The sequence below is a fragment of the Ochlerotatus camptorhynchus genome, unplaced genomic scaffold (assembly GCF_037179485.1).
Source record: "Ochlerotatus camptorhynchus isolate MF236.1 unplaced genomic scaffold, CSIRO-AGI_Acam_v1.1 ptg000274l, whole genome shotgun sequence".
NCBI classification, from domain to species: Eukaryota; Metazoa; Arthropoda; class Insecta; order Diptera; family Culicidae; genus Ochlerotatus; species Ochlerotatus camptorhynchus.
The window spans coordinates 5,721,082-5,740,827 of NW_027040763.1; the positions used below are offsets into that span (position 1 = coordinate 5,721,082).

Sequence of the window (19,746 nt, forward strand, 5' to 3'; positions counted from 1 at the left end):
AATGTTGCTCCTATTTTGATTTTGGAATTCACTCTTCAGTTGTCAAAATGCCGTCCAAGCAAGAAGAGCAGCGTATCAAAATTTTGCTCGCGCATCGCGAAAATCCGAGCTACTCGCACGCAAAGTTGGCAAAATCGCTAAAAGTTGCCAAATCAACCGTTACAAATGTAATTAAAGTGTTTGGGGAACGTTTGTCGACAGCCAGGAAGTCTGGATCGGGGAGAAATCGAAAACCGGAAGCCGCTGAGACGACAAAGAGAGTTGCCGGTAGTTTCAAACGAAACCCTAACCTCTCTCTCCGAGATGCCGCAAATAAGCTGGGTGTATCGTCTACAACCGTGCATCGAGCCAAAAAACGAGCCGGACTATCGACTTACAAGAAGGTAGTGACTCCAAATCGCGATGATAAACAAAATACGACGGCCAAAGCGCGATCCCGGAGGCTGTACACGACGATGCTGACGAAGTTTGACTGCGTGGTAATGGACGACGAAACCTACGTCAAAGCCGACTACAAGCAGCTTCCGGGACAGGAGTTTTATACGGCAAAAGGAAGGGGAAAGGTAGCAGATGTTTTCAAGCACATGAAACTGTCAAAGTTCGCAAAGAAATATCTGGTTTGGCAAGCCATCTGTACCTGTGGCTTGAAAAGCAGCATTTTCATAGCTTCCGGGACTGTCAACCAAGAAATTTACGTGAAAGAGTGTTTGAATAAACGTCTGCTGCCTTTCCTGAAGAAACACGGTTGTTCCGTACTGTTTTGGCCGGATTTGGCATCTTTCCATTACGGTAAAAAGGCCATGGAGTGGTACGCCGCCAACAACGTGCAGGTGGTTCCCAAGGACAAGAACCCTCCCAACACGCCAGAGCTCCGCCCAATTGAGAAATACTGGGCTATTGTCAAGCGGAACCTAAAGAAGACCAAAAAACTGCTAAGGGCGAGCAGCAGTTCAAGGCAAACTGGCTTTCTGCGGCGAAGAAGGTGGACAAGGTGGCTGTACAAAATCTGATGGCAGGGGTCAAGCGTAAGGCCCGGCAATTCGGATTTGGAAAAGCGGAAGCCTAACTGAATATTTTTCCTGAATTTTATACTAATTGAACTTGAAAAAGAAATTTAATTTGATTTTTTAAATAAACGATTTCACCGATTTACACGCGTTTTCCCTTGACCAAATTTTGACCGTATCACCCTTTAGAGAAAATACTCCTCTACCCGATTGTGGTTTGCGAATGGAGGTTTCGGTTCGCGAGAAAAAGGCCTTACAAGGTTTGTTTACAAAATGGAGTTAAGGCCATTTCAATTGTTGGTCTTGAATTAATTCCAAAGTAGAATTCCAATGTAGAAAACATTTCAAAATTACGTACTGAAAAAATATATTGAAGATTTAGAGACTTGATTTTTTTTCTGGTATTCTGGAACTGAGACTTGTGAGACTTTTGAGACTTAAGGCTTGTGAAAAAAAAACGCTCTCAATAATCAAACGAATGCGCATTGACAACGCATTAAACCGCTGATTTCCACTATATTCTCCGAACCACATGTGTCACGCTTTTTGTGTTGTTGTATTGCCGTCCCACTAAAAAAAATCATCTCGTTAGCACACCAACCCTTCCGATGGTTCATGCTGTTTAACTTGAATTTATGTGACACATGTTTGATGATGATCTTTTCCAACTGCCATTATACTCGACAGACCCCTTCAGGTTCTTTATCACCTCCACATCAAGCCTAAAAGGCTGGTATGCGTTTGAAACGACGACGACGACGATAGCTTGTAGGTGTGTAGCAGCTGATGCTTATCCTTTTCCTCCATTAGGAAGGATTATGTGCCTGTCGCCATATTTCGGCTCCGGGATACACTTCTCAGAAGTAAAAAAATGAGCGGAAAATCGCAATAAATTCCAATCAATGAAAATGGAAAACAGCCCCAACATCGAGCAAGCAATAACACGAACGAAAACAAAAGTTCAATCCCAAAGCCGGGCAAAGAATGACGACGGTAGGTTATAAGAGCTTAAAAACAATGGAACATAAATTTTGATTCGAGGAGCGGAAAGGAAATCCTTTCTCGTCTCGGGGAAGATTATTTCACGTGCGATGGTGGTGGAAAGGGGTTTTGGGAAAAGTTTTCCGCTGTGCTTTCTGATGATGATGTTTGGGAGGCAGCGTGATCGTCGTATTGTAAATATTATTATTGAAATGCGATTCGTTATTTTGAATACGTTGGCGGGACATTTTGCCAAAAATATGAACTGATAGAATTTGCGATGGAATGTTAAATGAAGTATGAAATTCTACATTCAGACATCAGGAAATCACTCGTGATTATCGCAATGTCTACATTCTGTTGAAATGTATTGATTCTGATGTGAAAAAAGGCTACTGTCATTAGCCTCGTAATGAAGAAAGATAGTAATCGCTTCCAACACGCAACGCGACGGGATGCGTTGATAAATGATAAAGTGTTGGTTTTAATGACTGAGTCAAATGACTTCATAATGTTGAGTTGAGCAATTCAAATTGGAATAGACACGCAAAGTTGGCAGTGAAAGAGACACAATAGGAACCAGATTATATGTCATGTCATGTAGAAGACTGATTAGTTGGCGTACCTTCTTTTAGTGCTGAACATTACTATTACTACAATATTTGATTTTATCGGAAGGGAAGCATTTTGGCTACATAAATACACGATGACATTAGACCAGTGTTGCTCAATCTATGGGTCACAACGCACATTGTTACGAACGCGATATTGAGCTTACAGTAAAATTAAGAACAAAACAATAATAATCATCAAATTAGTAAACCTTGTCAGTTCCTTGCCTTGAGCGAGTTCATCGACCTTATAGAAAACAAATATGTAGATCAAAGGCCATAGGTTTGGAGTAGTAGCAAAAACCATGAACCAAAACAGAACGATTATTCTCGGAAGGACAAATAGACAAAGAATACAGAAAAAAACAGTTTCCAATGATCGAATGTACTATAACGGCTCTATCCCTTTTCCTTCTAATAAGAGCGTGGCAGGAGAGTAAGAAAATTCAATACAACATTCACGACTTAACGTCTATGCAGCCTAATGCACTCCTATGCGTTAAAAAGAACCGCGCCGGCTCAGCTAGTAAATCTTCAGCAAGGAGAGATCAATGCTATGAGCGTGTGTAGGCGGACCATGCTTAAAAGAAAAAGAACAGCATGATGCGATCTCAAGTGGATTCGTTCATAGGCAATACCAAATCCCACGAAAATAGCGGTAAAGGACCAACGTCTAGTTGGAAATAACCTACTGCAAGAAGCCGTGTTATAGAACAGGCAAGGTGACTAGCATGAGACCCAGAGCGACGATTGAGGTTAGGTAAAAAAAAACGCTACCAAAAAAAAAATATGTTTGTGTATTAGAGAGCGGCTGGACCAGTTGAGCGAAGAATGAAATAAGTAAAACGACCCACGCTAAGTTAAACAAATTTATAGACCACGTATGGTTACATTTGGTTAATGGAAAAGCAAAAGGAAAACTCCTAACTAGGATGAACGAAAATCTGGCATCTCTCTTTTGCCTTAGACTTAAGTGTTCCCACTCAGGCCCAAATTTTACTATATAAGGAATCCAGATTCACTGAATAAACGATGCTTTTCGATGCTTTTACTCAGTCATAGTTGTACTTCTCATGTGAACGCTTCGAAAATTATCCCCAAATATTTCTATTCAATTTAAGACTCTCGGAAATTGGAACATAGACCTCAACATAGTTTGGTACTAGGCCGTTCCCAGTCTTCAGTCGAAATAGAAATCAACTTCTCTGAGGAATTGATTCTCTTTTGGCTCTCTGAGTTGCAAGAGAATTTTTAACCAAGGAAAAGACTATTTTGGAAGCCTTTTGCATTTCCTCCAATGAAATAAGTCTCCCGGAAAGTGGAAGATAGGCCACAACGTAGTATGGTACTAGTCCCTTCCCAGCCTTATCTCATTGTATGGAAGGTAAGATAATTTCTAGTGCACACGCATTTGAAATTGTCTCTAAAAAAGAAGCTCCGAACTTCTCGTATTACGGTAAAGTTAATTACGCCCTTTAACTATATCATCGTGACGGGCAATTCTAACCTTCGCGTTTCTACTAGGGAAATAGCTAAATTAAAATTAAGACCCCGTCCGCGACACACATCATGACACATATGTCGCTTTCCATGATCCCCGTTGAATACAGTTAAAAGGATCAAGGAAACGGATTACCTGTTTCACTGTAGACGTCACTGTTCATCAGGGTTTCTTATAATTCGCAGAAGCCGAAATCCATTCTTTATAAGACTCATTAAAATTTATGCAGCCAACTTATGATTTTCAGTACAGATCCATATCTCATAAGTGATTCTTATGGAATGCTTGAGTTTTGTTTCTCCAGTGTACAACCAGTAGCAACGCGCAGCTCTACCACGGAAGTCAAATTTCTCTGTACAAACTGTGAAAGGCGGCAAACTATATTAGCCAGTACAAAGTTCACCCCAGGAAGGAGCTATCAAATGAAGTGTTCATCCTTTATGTGGCACACGTGGGCTCATTTTAAAGTGTAAGCTCTATCAGTAAGGCCTGCTACGTTTGCACACGGAGTCTCCACCTTAAGGCTAGCTGAGTTTCTCTGTATGCACTATGGCGAGAAACCTAGTTAAATATTTGATGCCTCTAGCCATCGATGCAGAGAAAGGGAACTTCATACGTTCGTGTATAGGTAGTCTGTGCATTCAGCTCGTTGACTTTTCCCACCCAAGCTGCAGACTTCCAAGTCAAGCACCAGACTAGGCGGGTTTTGGTTGGTATTTGCTTTTCATTACTATGTGCTATGTTCAAACATTTTCGCTACGGTTGGCCCCAATCCTGACCCACACCCCTGCAACGGGAACGCAAAAGTAATACAATAAAATACTCACTGTCGGATCTGCGGAAGTATCAGCGCGGACGTGTGTTTGCATGCCTCCACGCAGGACCGCCGCAGTTTCCGGATCTTTTCGCGCAGTTCCGGGCAGTCCCGCGACTGGCCGACGTGTATTAAAAGGTCCCTAAACAGTGCTACTTCGCTGTTGATTTCGAGGATGAGCTGCAAATAGAGAGATAGAGAGGATAACATTATTTAATTTGTTTGCAAAGGAATGTTCACAATTCGCATCCGTTATTTTTTGGTGGCATCCTGAATCAAGAAAAAATAACCAAAGTATAAAATTGAAATTGATGGTTCGGGTGGCAAAAGTTGATTCCACGACAGGAAATCATGCATGCATTCATTAGCATCTATTATGGCGAAACGTGCATGAAGTTGTATTTCGTGCCCGACACAAGCAGCCAACAACGAACAGTCCGCGAGCTTTGCTAGTGAAAATACATTGTTGAAAAGTGGGAACAAAGCCCCACTGCATGTGCTGGAGTAAATTGAAAGCATGAACTCGGCACAAACATGTTCATTAGGGTGGGTCAAGCTTGTATGGTGGTTCACAATCCCTTGTTTCCCACTGCTCTTCTGCTGTGTGTTGAAGTCCTCAACGACGGCGTCAAATTTTTTTTAAATTTGAGAAATATTTAATTTTTTGGCAAGCAAATTAATGGACTCGTTTCGGTTTCCATACATCTTCCCATACAAAATTTAAAATTATCCCTCAAATCCAGATCAAACCCAAATTCGTTTAATTTTTAACATACAAAATTTTAAAATTATCCCTCAAATCCAGATCAAACCCAAACGAATTTGAGTTTGATCTGGATTTGAGGGATAATTTTAAATTATGAATGGGAAAATGTATGGAAAACAAAACGAATCAATTAATTTGCTTGCCAAATTTTTTTTAATATTTCTTAAATTTCACCAATATTTGGAATTAGATTGTGAGTACTGTACAAAACAACTTTGTCATAGACTGCAAATCGATTAGACTTGTGAGAAAAAAAAGTGAATATTAGGGTAAATGACAGCTTCGGTAATACCTTAACCTATTATCGTCAGGAGGGTAAAAAAAAAGTCCTAGAGCACTCAAATTTGGCCGATAGATGCTCTGAATCACAAAGTATTCACATGTCAAAATTGAGCCCTCAAGGTCGTTGTTTACCCACTGACGGTAATAGAATAAGTTAATGGCGTAACCGTCATTTACCCTATATTAATTTAGACTTATTGTACCGCACATACCTACAGGCTTATACGAGCTTGTAGGAAGTTGTGGAACACCTGGCCTAAAGTGAAAGATTAGTAACTTTTTGTACAAAGATCAAATCGATTTGCAGCCTTGGACAAAGTTGTTTTGTAATAGATTCTCAGTCCGAGATTTTGAGAAATTTGAGCAATACTCGGATTTCTGGTAAACAAATGAAAAAAAAAAATCGATCGGAAAATGTATGGGAAATGGAACGATCCTTTTCCGTTTCCCATACATTTTAAGATAGAAAATTTAACAATCTCCCGCAAATCGAGATTATAACCACATTCGTTCAAATTTTGAACAGTTGTTTGGGTCCTCCATACGCATTGAAAGAGCAGCGGGGAACAGGGGGTTCTAAAGTTGACCCACCCTAATGTTCATGGTATCAGATGCGAATAGGCGGCCGCGATGGAGGTGAATCAACCAACTTTATGGATTCATTCGAGTGCATGTTGTTTGAAATAGGTTAAACTGCTGGAGTTGGGAGGACAGCTGCTTTCTGGAGCATTTAATTAATACTACAAGAACCGTTGGTAACGGGACTAGAAATATCGTGTGGGGAGCTGTAGTTATTATATTTCATAAAGTGAAGTGCCTTTTCCCAGACTTTCTTTCCGGTTAAACAAAGTTGCATCATACAATGTAAGTTAAAGAGTTGACCTATAGGACCGCGACGGATTTCATCCTAATCATTTCGCTTCTCTCTTTTACTTAAAACAAAGTCGAATATCAAAATTATTACAAATTATGTGTTTGAAATGATGTTCATAATACATTTTGATATGCTATTTTTTTTTTTTTAATTTCGGTTGAATTCATATTTTGATATTATTTTGATATTTCTAAAAAAAAAATAATTAACACTAAATTTGATATTTTATAAAAATCACTTAAATCTTCATTTTTTTATTTCTTACTAGTCAATAAGGATGCTTGTTGTTTTCTTTATGAACATCACAAAGACAATTATGTTTTTTACAGTTATTTTTGCAATATTTAATTATACTAATCTACCTTCGAATTGAATCTACAATTCGATATAAAATTGATTTCGATAATAATAAAAGAGTAATCACAGCCTAATTTTTTACATGATTCGTGTGTCCTACCTAAATTGAATATTATTGCACTAGAATTTTCAATGAAAACTAAACTCTAAATTTTAAAAATTCACTTCGTCTATTTCTATGCTATTGGATCTAATAAACTTCAATCGTTCGTCATATTTTAACTTTTGGGTTTTCTTCGGTACCAAATTCGCGAATGCCAGTTTTTGAATAGAGGTTAGTCTGTTATTTGCAACTCGGAGGCAACTTGACAGCTTCAGTATATTGCCAGTGTACCCCGACATTTTGGTGCTGGTGGTTCTATCAAGCTCACAAATTTTAGAAGTATTATCTGAAAAGGGTGAATGCGGAAATGATGTACAGTTAACAAAACTTAAGTTTAAAATTCATCTTATTGTCGCACGCTCACCAAACCACACACGCGACGCTTAATTGTGCACTTATTGTGAAACATATCCATTTCATTTGTGAATCTTATGCTGTGAACCATGCCTAATCACTATTGGTTCGAATTGTGACACACTTGGAGTCTATGTGCTTCACATGGTGATATCAATAGCTTTGCACATCATATGTAGTTCAAATGCTGTACAGTATTCTACTTTATCGACTTCTACTTTACCGATTCCAAAATTGAGTCGACAAATATATAAAAAAAGCTGCCAGGGGGCAGAGCATTCACATGACTTTTTTAAATGGGTCTGATTTGGGATTTGATCCTTGACTGTTGGGTTGTGCTGCTGCCGCTGTCTTCGTTCAATCTCACTGAGCCACGGTTGTTCTCATATATGAGGCTGGTTGATAAAAATGAAGTCACAACCAGCGCTGCCAGATATACCGATTTATCGGTATTTATACCGATTTCTGAACCAGATACCGATAAACAGATACGGTTTTTCAGAATACCGATTTTTGAGATTTAATACCGATTTAAACCGATTTTTTTTTAAATAATCAAAATTATTATTGCCTGCCCGCGCAGGCAATTCGGAGAAAATTTTTGTGAGAAACTTGTATCTTTTTGAATGTCTCATATTTTTTGAGCTTTCAAAATTCTAAACAATCATCTCTAAAGATCCCTTATGCTTGATACTCCTTCGACTAATGTTTGGATTTTCTCACCGTTTTTGGCTACCCATCAATCGAAAAATAGTCGATGGCTCTTTCCGGTAATTCATAGGGAATCAAGATATATTGTTTAAACATTATATAACTTCCGGAAGTTTATATTGATTTTTAAACTTCCTGAAGCTTCATCCAAATTTCCATTGAATTTTCTTCCACCTTACCTTGGAAGATTTTTCAGCCTTCGCTTGAATGATTCTTTCATCATCTCCTGCCAGTTTTTCAACTTTCGCGGAGCTTCAAGGATGCTATCCGATTTTTATTGCGGATGTACACTAGCTGCAGGAACATTTAAAAAGTTCTGAATCTACAGAAAAGTCGAGAGTTTTGTGTAAGTTTCGATAAATCAAAGACAGTTTCATTAACTTCTGTTAAAATTCGATAGCCCAGAAATTTCAGAAAAGTCCACCATCTCCAGTGAATCTAAGGAAACATAATAAATATTTTGGAAACTTCGCAAGTCCAAAGAACTTACTGGAAATTTAATGGTTTTCAGGAACTTTAGTGGAGCTCAGCGAACATCAGGACAGATCAATTAATTTCAGTGAGGCAATTTCCGAAAACTTTAGCGATGTCCTGATGGGCTCATGCAAATTTAGGAAACGTAAGGGAAGTTACATGAACATTAGAACAATGTGAGAACATGGCAGTATCGATAAATTAAAAAATCAAAAAAAAAAAAAATCGGGAAGATCAGAGAACTTTAATGCTGACTCTCAAAGATGATTAGAGATATTTCGGTATTCTCATTATAATCAAGGAAATTCCAAGCGCTTCAAGAATGACCAGAGAAACAGAAGGTACCATAGCATCTAAAACTATCGATGCCCTTGAATCCGTTTTCATGGAACAAACATATCCAGAGACAATCCGCAGCGATAACGGTCCACCGTTCTCAAGTGAGGAGTTTTCAAGCTATTGTGTTCGAAGAAATATCCGGTTGATCCGCACCATTCCCTACTGGCCGCAAATGAAAGGCAAAACCAGGGTATTTTGAGAGCACTTCGAATTGCCAAAGCGGTGAATGCAGACTGGCGTGGCGCAGTCAAAGACTATGTACATATGTATAACACGACACCCCATACGATGACCGGCAAGGCTCCACTGGAATTGCTGACGGGAAGACCAGTAAAAGATCTCTTGCCATCTTTGAGAACCGAGCCCTATTGGAACCGCGATGCTGATGTGCGGGACAACGACGCTATTAAGAAGATGAAAGGAAGGATTTACGCCGATAACCGCCGGCATTCGAAACCGGCTGAAATCGTCGAGGGCGATACTGTAATGGTGAACAACTATGAGACTGGAAAGTTGGAACCCAACTTCAGACTTGAGAAGTTCAAGGTTGTTAGAAAGAATGGTAGCGATACAATTGTGGTGAATGAGGAGGGCGTACGGTACCGACGTCCCGTTTCTCACTTAAGGAAACGCACTTCCTCGAAACCCGTTCAAAGTTCTTCTGCGGGAGATGAAGCATCCGAAGCAGAGAAGCAAAAATCTCGAAGTGAACTTCCGGAATCATATGCCGCCAATGCGAGAGAAGAGGAAATGGCACAGGATAACGAAACAAAAGAAGAATTGACATCTAAGCGTCCGAAAAGGGCACGAAAGTTGCCAGCCAGATACGATTAGAGGGTAACCTATTTTTTTTTATCTCTTTTGTATTACTTTTGTTTATGTTGTATTTGTTTTCTTTCATTTGTTTTTTCTTCCAGAGCAGAAAAGGGATTGTAGAATCACGATCTAATCATTTATCCTCAGTATCCCTTATCTTCATGCTGCGAGAGAATCGTTGAAGAGACCGAGAGAGAGAGCAACCGAAGACGAATGAACGGCAGCCGAGACGGCAGGACCAAGCAGCGCGCGTTACATGTTCTATACGGTACTCGGCAGTTGCGTATGAACCTTTGTGAAAGAAAATCAAATAAAACTAAAGCTTGAGGCCGAAAATATTTAGTGTAAAGTGATTTCGTAAATTCCGAAAAGAACGTGATAATTCCGCCTCCCCCCCGACCCCCGGCAGATTCTACAGTACAGTTTGGTTACACACGACCGGTCCAAAAATGATTCCAAAACTCAAACATCCAGGTACATGGTAAGAAAAAAGTACGTTATTTTCACACATCTCGCCACTTTATTGCAGGAAGCCAAAAGTAGGTAAAGTGAGTCTAAGTAGTTTTCATTTACTTGTGTTCAAATCGTATGGAATTGAAAATTCGCTTTCTACCCAAAAGTAAGTCAGTATATTATACTTATAGTATATTATACTCATCGTGATTATACTCAAAGTCAAAAGTAGGTAAATGTGAACTGGCCTCTAGATACTTTTTTTTCTTATCGTGTATGTTTTTGTCTTTGCATCATTCTTTTCCCGCCTTTTAATATCTGATGGCTTCAGCCAGTGCAACCAGAATGACAAGTATGTTTTCTATAGAAGATTTGTAGGTTTATTTACATCCATTTCTTTTCTGGAAAAACAAAATTAAAAATGTTTTTAATTTTTATTAGTGATGGTTTTTAAATTGAACACAGTTGAAGCACCTTCAAAAGCAATAAAAACATTGTTTTTAAACACTTTGCTGCAATTGAATTGACAACACTGGAGACGATGATAGATGATTCGTACACACACCTTCGTTATGTGGTGTGTAGAAAAAGGTAAACAAATCAATTTCAGTTTATAGAATTATTCGCAGCTCGCGTTTTTAACGATGCAAATGATATGATTTAAGTAAATATCGCCTTTAAAAGTGAATTAACTTGAAAGTGTTTGTAGAAGCACTTTCTTATTAATGCAAATATTGCGAATGTGTGCATGAATTGGCAATATTTTGATGGGAAAATGTACAAATATGTATCCAGATCTTACTCATACAACTTTGACCCAGTTTTTAAGGTATGTAATTAGTAATTTACTATTTTGAAGGAAGATTTCTTTCGTACGCATACCAAAACACGTTTATTTAATTATTGTAGGGACAGCCATTGTTGCATGACGTGCCGTATCACCTTAAAGCATTCCGCTAACAACCCAATTTCATTACTTCATTGTGATGGCTACCAAGCTTTTGGGATTTTTTTCTTATAAGAGATTTGTATCGATTTTTATCCTTTAGTTTACGTAAATCTTTGGTTTTTTAGTTAGGTAGATTCCAATTCTACACATTGTAATTTCATTTTTATTCTTGTGATCTTGATATTTATACCTAGGGGATGAGTACTTAAGGTGGTTAGGTTTTGATAAGTTCTTTAGTGGGGATGACACTGATGAAAACTGCACATTGTAGTCGAAATACATAATACGTAAATTCGTACAAATATCCGGATAGTAAAGGGCGAACACGAAATTATTGCGACACCGAAAATGTCATGCCAATTTTCTTATAATGTTTAGAATCAAACCAAAATTTTAGGGTAGTTTTATACATATATTTACTTCAAAAATCAAAAGAAAAGTTAATCGATGGAGCCTTGAGTGTAAAATTGAACGCATTTTCGCTTGATGCCCTCCATCAAAGTCTGTACAGTGTCATCCGGTACCAGTTTCTCAGTTTTTTCCATTTTCTTAACATGTCCTTCTCGTCTTTGACTGTCTTCTTGCTCTTCCGAAGTTCCCGCTTCATTATTGCCCAGTACTGCTCCACCGGGCGCAGCTCCGGACAGTTTGGCGGATTCATGTTCTTTGGAACCAAATGGACAGAATTGGCCTCATACCACTCCAGGACACTTTTAGAATAGTGGCATGATGCCAAATCTGGCCAAAATAGCGGAGCTTCGTCGTGCTGCTGCAAGAACGGCAAAAGGCGCTTCTCGCGGCACTCAGATTTGTAGATCTCGCCATTTACTGTGCCCTTTGTCACGAAAGGCTCACTCCTCAGTCCGCAAGAGCAGATGGCCTGCCAAATCCAGAGCAACATGTGAAAAGGGCATACAAGCTTTTTGTAAACAAACCTTTGTAGGCCCTTTTCTCACCAACCGAGGGTCACCCACGCAAACCAGCAATATCATCGGGAAGGGGAAAGTGTCCCCTACCCGGTGATGTTAAAGGTTTGCGTTGGTGTCATATGGGTGGCGAGAAAAGGGCATAAGAAGGATTGTTTACAAAAAGCTTGTATGCCCTTTTCACATGTTGTTCTGGAAATGAGATATTTGGAGGTGAACTTCAACATTTTCTTCTTCTTAAATTTGTCGTCCACATCGAACATGCTCTTGCCGGTGAAAAACTCCAACCCCGGAATTTGCTTAAAATCGGCTTTTATATACGTTTCGTCGTCCATCACACAGCCTCAGCCATATTTTGTCAGCATCTTCTCGTAGAGCTTCCGTGCCCGAGTTTTAGCCGTCAATTGTTGCCGCTCATCGCGGTTTGGGAAGTTCTGTACCTTGTATGTATGTAGTCCAGCTCTCTTCTTTGCATTCTGGACGTAGCTCTGCGACATGCCGATCTTTTTAGCCAAATCACGGCTTGAGACGTTGGGATTTGCTTTAATCATCCGCTTCACCTTTCCCTCCGTCTTTTTGTTCTCCGGTCCCGGTTTTCTTCCAGCTCCTTTGCCGTGGTCCAACGTCAACCGCTCCTGGAACCGCTTCAACACTCTGGAGACGGTTGAATGGTGAATGTTCAACATTTTTCCCAACTGCCGGTGCGACAGGTCAGGAAATTCCAGGTGTTTGGAAAGAATTTGTTCTCTCAACTCGCGTTGGTTCACCTCCATTTTCGTTGAATCGAAAAACACGACTTCGAGTTTGACAGCATGTACATAATACACATCAATGAGAAAGTGGTCAAAATTTGGTTGATTTTTACCCAATGGTAAAAAAGTTATGCCCTGTTGAATGTGTCGCAATAATTTCGTGTTCGCCCTTTATGCATCCAAATACCCTTCTTAAAGATTATGTTTGTGTGTCATACCTTTACACACACACACACACACACACGCGCGGATAGAGAGACAAATAATCCAAAACAAATAAAAAAGCAGGCACTAATTCGGCATTTGAACTTATTTTCAATTAATGATTTCAAAGAAAATATCATTGTGCTTCATCAGCAGGTCGTCGTCGACTTTGGAAAGCAACCGTTTCGTGATGTGAGTGATGAGAACATTTTGCGTTCATTGCTGCAATGGAAGCGCTCTGCCCCCCGTTGGCGATACTGCCATGTAATGAAACCACTAGAAGCGGCTTCCGTTCTGATGGAGGAGGCTTATTGGACAGTGGAAGATAAAGTGTTTTTTGTGTTGTACCTTTTGACTATAGTTTTAAGATGTGTTGTATAGTGAACAAGAATCCTCAGTTCTGTAAAGTTAATTCAATTGAGCCGTATCAAATAAACAACAATAAAGTTCAAAAATTTGTCCAAAACATGTCCAAACATGCATTATATTAGAGATCATCTGAGAGATGTGATTTGGATTTGGATTATTGGATGATTGGATTATTGGATAGTTGCATAATGTTCCCACCGGTACCATTAGATTTTTTTTTAAATTAGCAAAGCTAAGTGAATGCTATTCACTTCTTATAAATTTGATCGTTTTATTAAATTCAATGGACGCTTAAAGAATGTGCGAAAAATAAATAACATATTCATTAAATAATAAAGCTACATTTCACAGTTATCAACGATTTTTTAGACTTCTCAGATGGAGAATAACTATTGGTACAGTTCTCTGGTCGACAGGGAATATTTCGTACTCTTGAAATGAAAGTTAATGCTATCTTTCTACAATTCACTGATCACATAATCATTTAAAAGAGATCTACCTTTCTGCTTGTGAATATGAGGTGAAAAATAATGCAGGTGATGCAATTGCTCGGGACATTAAGAGCTACAACGCATTGGCGAGCCAATCTTTTGGACAACACTCGTGCCGTTTACTCAGATGTAGGGGAGTTATTGATCTACTGCTGAAACGAATTTCGGAACATCGAGCAAAACCTCGGGACGAAAATCTTTTTGACAAAAGTATGATGAGTATAAATCCTGATGAATGTGGGCGTCTTCGGGAAATACCTGTATAAAGAGAGAGATAGAAGGATTAGTAATTTAAATTTAATTCCACTGCTTTATTTGCTTATCCTGACACATACGCGTATTTCGTCTACAATGTGCAGACTTATTCAGAATCTTGTACTAATACTCGACTGCCTACTCGAGTATTAGTACAAAACACTGAAAGAGTCTAGTGGTGGAATTAAAAGGAAATTTCTAATCCTTCTCTCTCTTTATATGATGAGTATGTTTTTTATGGTTACTATAAAGTGAGTAATCTTCTTTCTTTTCGATAAACAGAGTGGAAGCTACTCAGCTTTTGACATTTGGAATAAAAATGCTAAACTGAGTAGAAGTTACTCACTTAAAACTAAACATAAACGATCAACGAAAAAACATCAAGATTGCATGACCTAGACTAAAGTTATCTTGTGGAAATGGGAATTTTTACCCACAGTGCATTGTCAAGGTACCACTGAAATCTACCGGGTGTAGTGACAGTTTGCCAAAACATCCCAAGTTCTTTGTGTGGCTTAATTATCGCTAAAATGCGTTTTTCCAGGCACTGTTGTTTGTATAGCTTCGAGTCCATCATCTTTTTTTCCCCCCTTGATTTGTTTTCCGTCGATCTTGTTTTCCGTGCTGAGCACCAATACTACCAATGCCAGGAAAACAGCTCCCACACCTGGACCCTACCTATCGACCCATCAACTCATGAACCGGGGACCAATGGTTTTTCTTCCCTTCCGAAGGAAGGCGTGATCAGAGATGTTATGCCTCCGAAAATCCCCGTGGCGTCGACTGGGATTGAACCAAGGCCTGCTGGGGTGAGAGGTAAGTCCATCATCTTGTTTGTGAAGAAAATCTGTTTTTAATTCGACTGCAGCTGCAAATCTCGTGTTGTTTCCGTACAAATATATCCGCAAAAACATGCCGGAGACATCCTCTCGTGCTTCTTCCATGTGGCACAACTTTTTAAGAACTGACAACATGCTTCTTAGAACGAAGTTTTGCACACTGAAAGAGGAGCACTTTCAAAACAAACTGCTGTCAAAACATTGCAGAACTGACCTCTAGTGGCACTGCCATACAATTAACTGTGCTTCGGGATTCGAACTATACCATACTTTAATACTATAAATCCATGTTATGAATATTCATACTATTCAGATTGGAGAATTGTCAAGACTTGAGCTACGAATTTTAAGTCACAGGATAAACTATTGCATTTTAAGCTACTTGAGCAAGTTTAAATGATCCCAATAATATCGAATTTAATGTGTAAGAGCTGTCTCATGTGGTGATCCTTCTGTTTGAAATACTCGTGCAACTGACCTGCACTCCAGCGAAATGAACCACAATAACACACGCACTCGTTCGGTACACATATTTGCTAAGCCAGATGTGAACTAGCTATTAATTATGTAAATAATTGCATTTAACCAACCACGTCACATCACCGCTGTAAATCCTGCACTGGACATGCACCTGGCATACAAATGATGGTTATATTACCTACCTCTGCACCCAACCGAGAAATGCAAGATTCTGTTACAGATTTTGAAAAAGAAAAGTGATATATCCGCATAGTTCGGTAAAATAAAGTGCACATTTCATCCCGAAAGTGACGTGAAATTCACCGCGAAGTGTGGAAACCGCGTCGCCCGTGCCAATATACTGCGTGGAATTGGCGTGGCATCGAGACCGCGTGGTGGTGGCTTGGCTTGGGTTCACACCAAGGGGTCAATTGACAAAGGACCCGTGAATCACACAAAGAGATACGCTGATGCCTACTGTAAGTAGAGTGCATTCATGGTTCTAACCCTTTCATCGGATGAACTTTTGTGCGTTCCATTTGTTCGATGAGCAAGAAATTAGAGCTTTGGTTTGACGATTTGCGAAATTAATACGGGGTGGTGGTAAGCAAACTGTTGGTTGTAAGGCCAAGATCGATCTCCAGCACATGTTATCGGGTTTTGTGAGAATCTTGAGCTTCGACAGTATTGGAACTTAGAGAGTTTTTGGTGGTATAGCATAGATATGGCACCAGCTTCGAAGACGCTTAAGAAGCAGGAACGGTTCTGCTTAGATACGATGGAAAATTTGTTGCTGTTTATGCAGCGTTACGAGGAAGATAGGGACAAATTTATGATCGAAGGCTGGAAGAATCGCTTGAACGAAATTTTCGGACAATTTCAGTCTATTCGCTTGAAACTGGAATTGATTGATGAAGATGGGGAAGATGAAGATACAGCAGATCATCGCAAAGTTCGCGATGAATTTGAGAAGAATTACGTGAAGGTCATTGGTTTCTTATCGGCAGTCGAGCGCAAGGCAAACTCTCCACCAACACCTATCGCTTCTGGATCGGCTTACCCAAATGCTAATCCCGTTCAATCAAGAATCAAACTTCCTGAAGTTAAACTTCCTTCGTTTGATGGTACATTTACTGATTGGCTACCATTTCGAGATTCATTCAAGAGTTTGATAGATTTGAACCCTAATTTGTCCGACGTGGACAAACTGACCTACCTGGGAGGCTCACTAACGAAGGAAGCTAAACAAATGGTTGAATCAATCGAGATTACTTCAGCAAATTATGTTGTTGCGTGGGAGTTGCTCCAAGTACGTTACGACAATAAAAAGCTCATTGTCAAAACTTATCTCGATGCGCTTTTCTCAATAGAACCGGCCAAGCGAGAATGTTATGATTCCCTCGTTCGGTTGATCGACAATTTTGAACGGAATCTAAAAATGGTTCAAAGGATGGAGATAGACACTGAAGGCTGGAGTGTTCTATCAGCTTACATGGTTTACACACGGTTAGATTCGTCAACTCTCAAGCAATGGGAGAACCACCACAAATCAACGGAAGTACCGGAGTACAATGACCTGCTTCAGTTTCTGAGGAGCCACGCAATGGTTCTTCAATCAATAGCGCCAACCAAATCACGTATCGCCGATCCAACACCGACAAGCCGCGTGCAGAAATCTAAAGTTAGTAACGTCCATTCTGTAGTTAGCTCCCCATCCAAACCATGCCCGTTTTGTAAGCAGCCATCGCATTCTGTTTTCAAATGTGATGTCTTTCGCAATTCGTCCGTAGCTGAAAGGTACGAGTTAGTAAGAAAGAAGTCCCTCTGTATCAACTGCCTCTCACCTGATCATCAGATCAAGAACTGCAGCTCCAGTGTGTGTCGTGTTTGTGGGCAGAAACATCACACAATGCTTCACCAACAAGGAATCAATCGCTATCCAAACCAATCTCAAGCTCCGAAACAAATCCAAAGTCCACCCCACTCCGAACAAACGCAATCCCAAAATCCGAACGCTCTAAATCTGCCAAGTGTTTTAAGCCATCCTCCTCCGCCAGCCACGTCGGTCGTCTCTGTTCCTGCCGCATCACCGTCGCTCAGCCACTGCTCCACCTCCTTGGTTGCGAACATCCGCAAGATTCCATCAACGGTCCTGCTGCAGACAGCCTTAGTGAAGGTCATCGATTCCAGAGGATTCTTACTGTGGGCCAGAGCTCTCCTCGATCCAGCCTCACAGCTTAACGTCATCTCCGAACGGTTGGTTCAGCGATTACAAGTAAGGAAGATTAAAGACCATCATATCATCGGGGGCATTGGAGGATCCACGACTGTTGCAAATCACTCAGTCCTCCTCAGTATCCACTCACACTGCACGGATTTCAGTGCAGATTTGAAGTTCTACACCCTCAGTGAAATTACGAGCGATCTGCCATCTAACACTGTGGATGTCTCCGACTGGGAGTTGCCGTCCGACATCGTTCTTGCAGATCCAAAATTCCACGAACCGGCATCCGTAGATATGATCATCGGAATGGAAGTATACTATGATATGCTGCTAGACGGTTTTGTGAAACTAGGACCAGGGAAGCCGGTGTTGCAGAAAACAATGCTGGGCTGGGTAGTCTCCGGAAGAGTTGGTCTGCGTCAACCATCTAATTCAGCAGGCGTCGCTCACGTTTGCAGCATACAATCCTTGGAGAATCAGCTAGCGAAGTTTTGGGAGATCGAATCGTGTGAGTCTTCCAGCACGTTATCCGTCGAAGAATCAACCTGTGAGGCTCACTTCACTGCAACAACCACTAGGGACGAGGATGGTCGGTTTGTTGTTACATTGCCGAAGAAGTTGGAGGTTTTGCATCAACTTGGCAAATCCTACGATGTAGCTAAACGTCGGCTTTTGTTGCTGAGTCGTCGTCTCGAAGCAAATCCTTCACTCAAATCAGCTTATTCGGCTTTCATTGAAGAATACCTCGAGCTTGGGCATATGGAGGAAGTTCCCAACGAGTTATCAAGTCCGTCGTTTACATACTTTCTTCCACACCACTGTGTGGTTCGTCCAGATAGTCTTACCACCAAACTACGGGTTGTTTTTGATGCTTCGTGCGCCACGGACTCAGGAATATCCCTCAATGATGTATTAATGGTGGGTCCGGTAGTGCAGGAAGATCTAGTCTGCATTACCTTACGTTTCCGATTTCCAAAATATGCCATTATCTCTGACATTGAGAAAATGTATCGTCAAATCTGGATGAACTTCATTGACCGACTTCTTCAGCAAATTCTGTGGCAAGACAAACCTGGTGGATCAATCCGGGTCTTCAAACTCAAGACTGTCACGTACGGAACATCCACTGCACCCTACCTAGCCACTAAGTGTCTTCAAGAGCTTGCCAAACAAGGCCAGTCGTCTCATCCACTTGCCGCAAGGGTTCTCGCCAACGATTTCTACATGGATGATATGATTAGCGGAGTTGACGACGTGGACGAAGGAAAAACTCTATGCACTCAGCTCCTTGAGTTGTTGCAATCCGCCGGTTTTAGTCTCCGTAAATGGTCGTCAAATTCCCCAGAAATTCTGGAAAGCATCCCCGCTGAGCTCCGCGACGAACGTTCCGTTCTTGACTTAGATTCCACTTCATCGGTTAAACCCTGGGACTCAAGTGGACACCAGCCTCCGACAAACTCGGTTTCCACGTACCGAAGTGGAATGAAGAGGGTGCCGTCACCAAACGTATCCCCCTTTCTGATTCTGCGCGCCTCTACGATCCCCTAGGACTCGTAGGCCCTGTCATCGTACTCGCTAAATGCTTTATGCAAGAGCTCTGGGAAAGTAAGAAGACCTGGGACGAACCGTTAGAAGAAGAACTGCAACATCGCTGGCTGCAGTTCAGGGGCGAACTTGCAGCTGTTGAAACCATCACTGTTCCACGGCGAGTCATATCGATTTCCGAACCTATAATTCTCGAAGTACACGGTTTCAGCGACGCTTCTTTACGTGCGTACGGAGCCTGCATTTATTTACGTGCAGTATCCTCCAGTGGGGAAATCTCTGTTCATCTC

At 40.6% G+C, this 19,746-nt stretch overlaps 1 protein-coding gene across 1 annotated transcript in view; it reads right to left on the bottom strand.

Annotated features, from left to right (window-relative positions):
* Positions 1 to 19,746, bottom strand: part of dcma (decima) — a 141,950-nt gene that overhangs the window by 99,391 nt on the left and 22,813 nt on the right. The window contains exon 2 of the mRNA XM_065227592.1: positions 4,928 to 5,094. Coding sequence (XP_065083664.1) covers positions 4,928 to 5,094 — 167 coding nt within the window. The remainder of the gene's footprint in view (positions 1 to 4,927; positions 5,095 to 19,746) is intronic.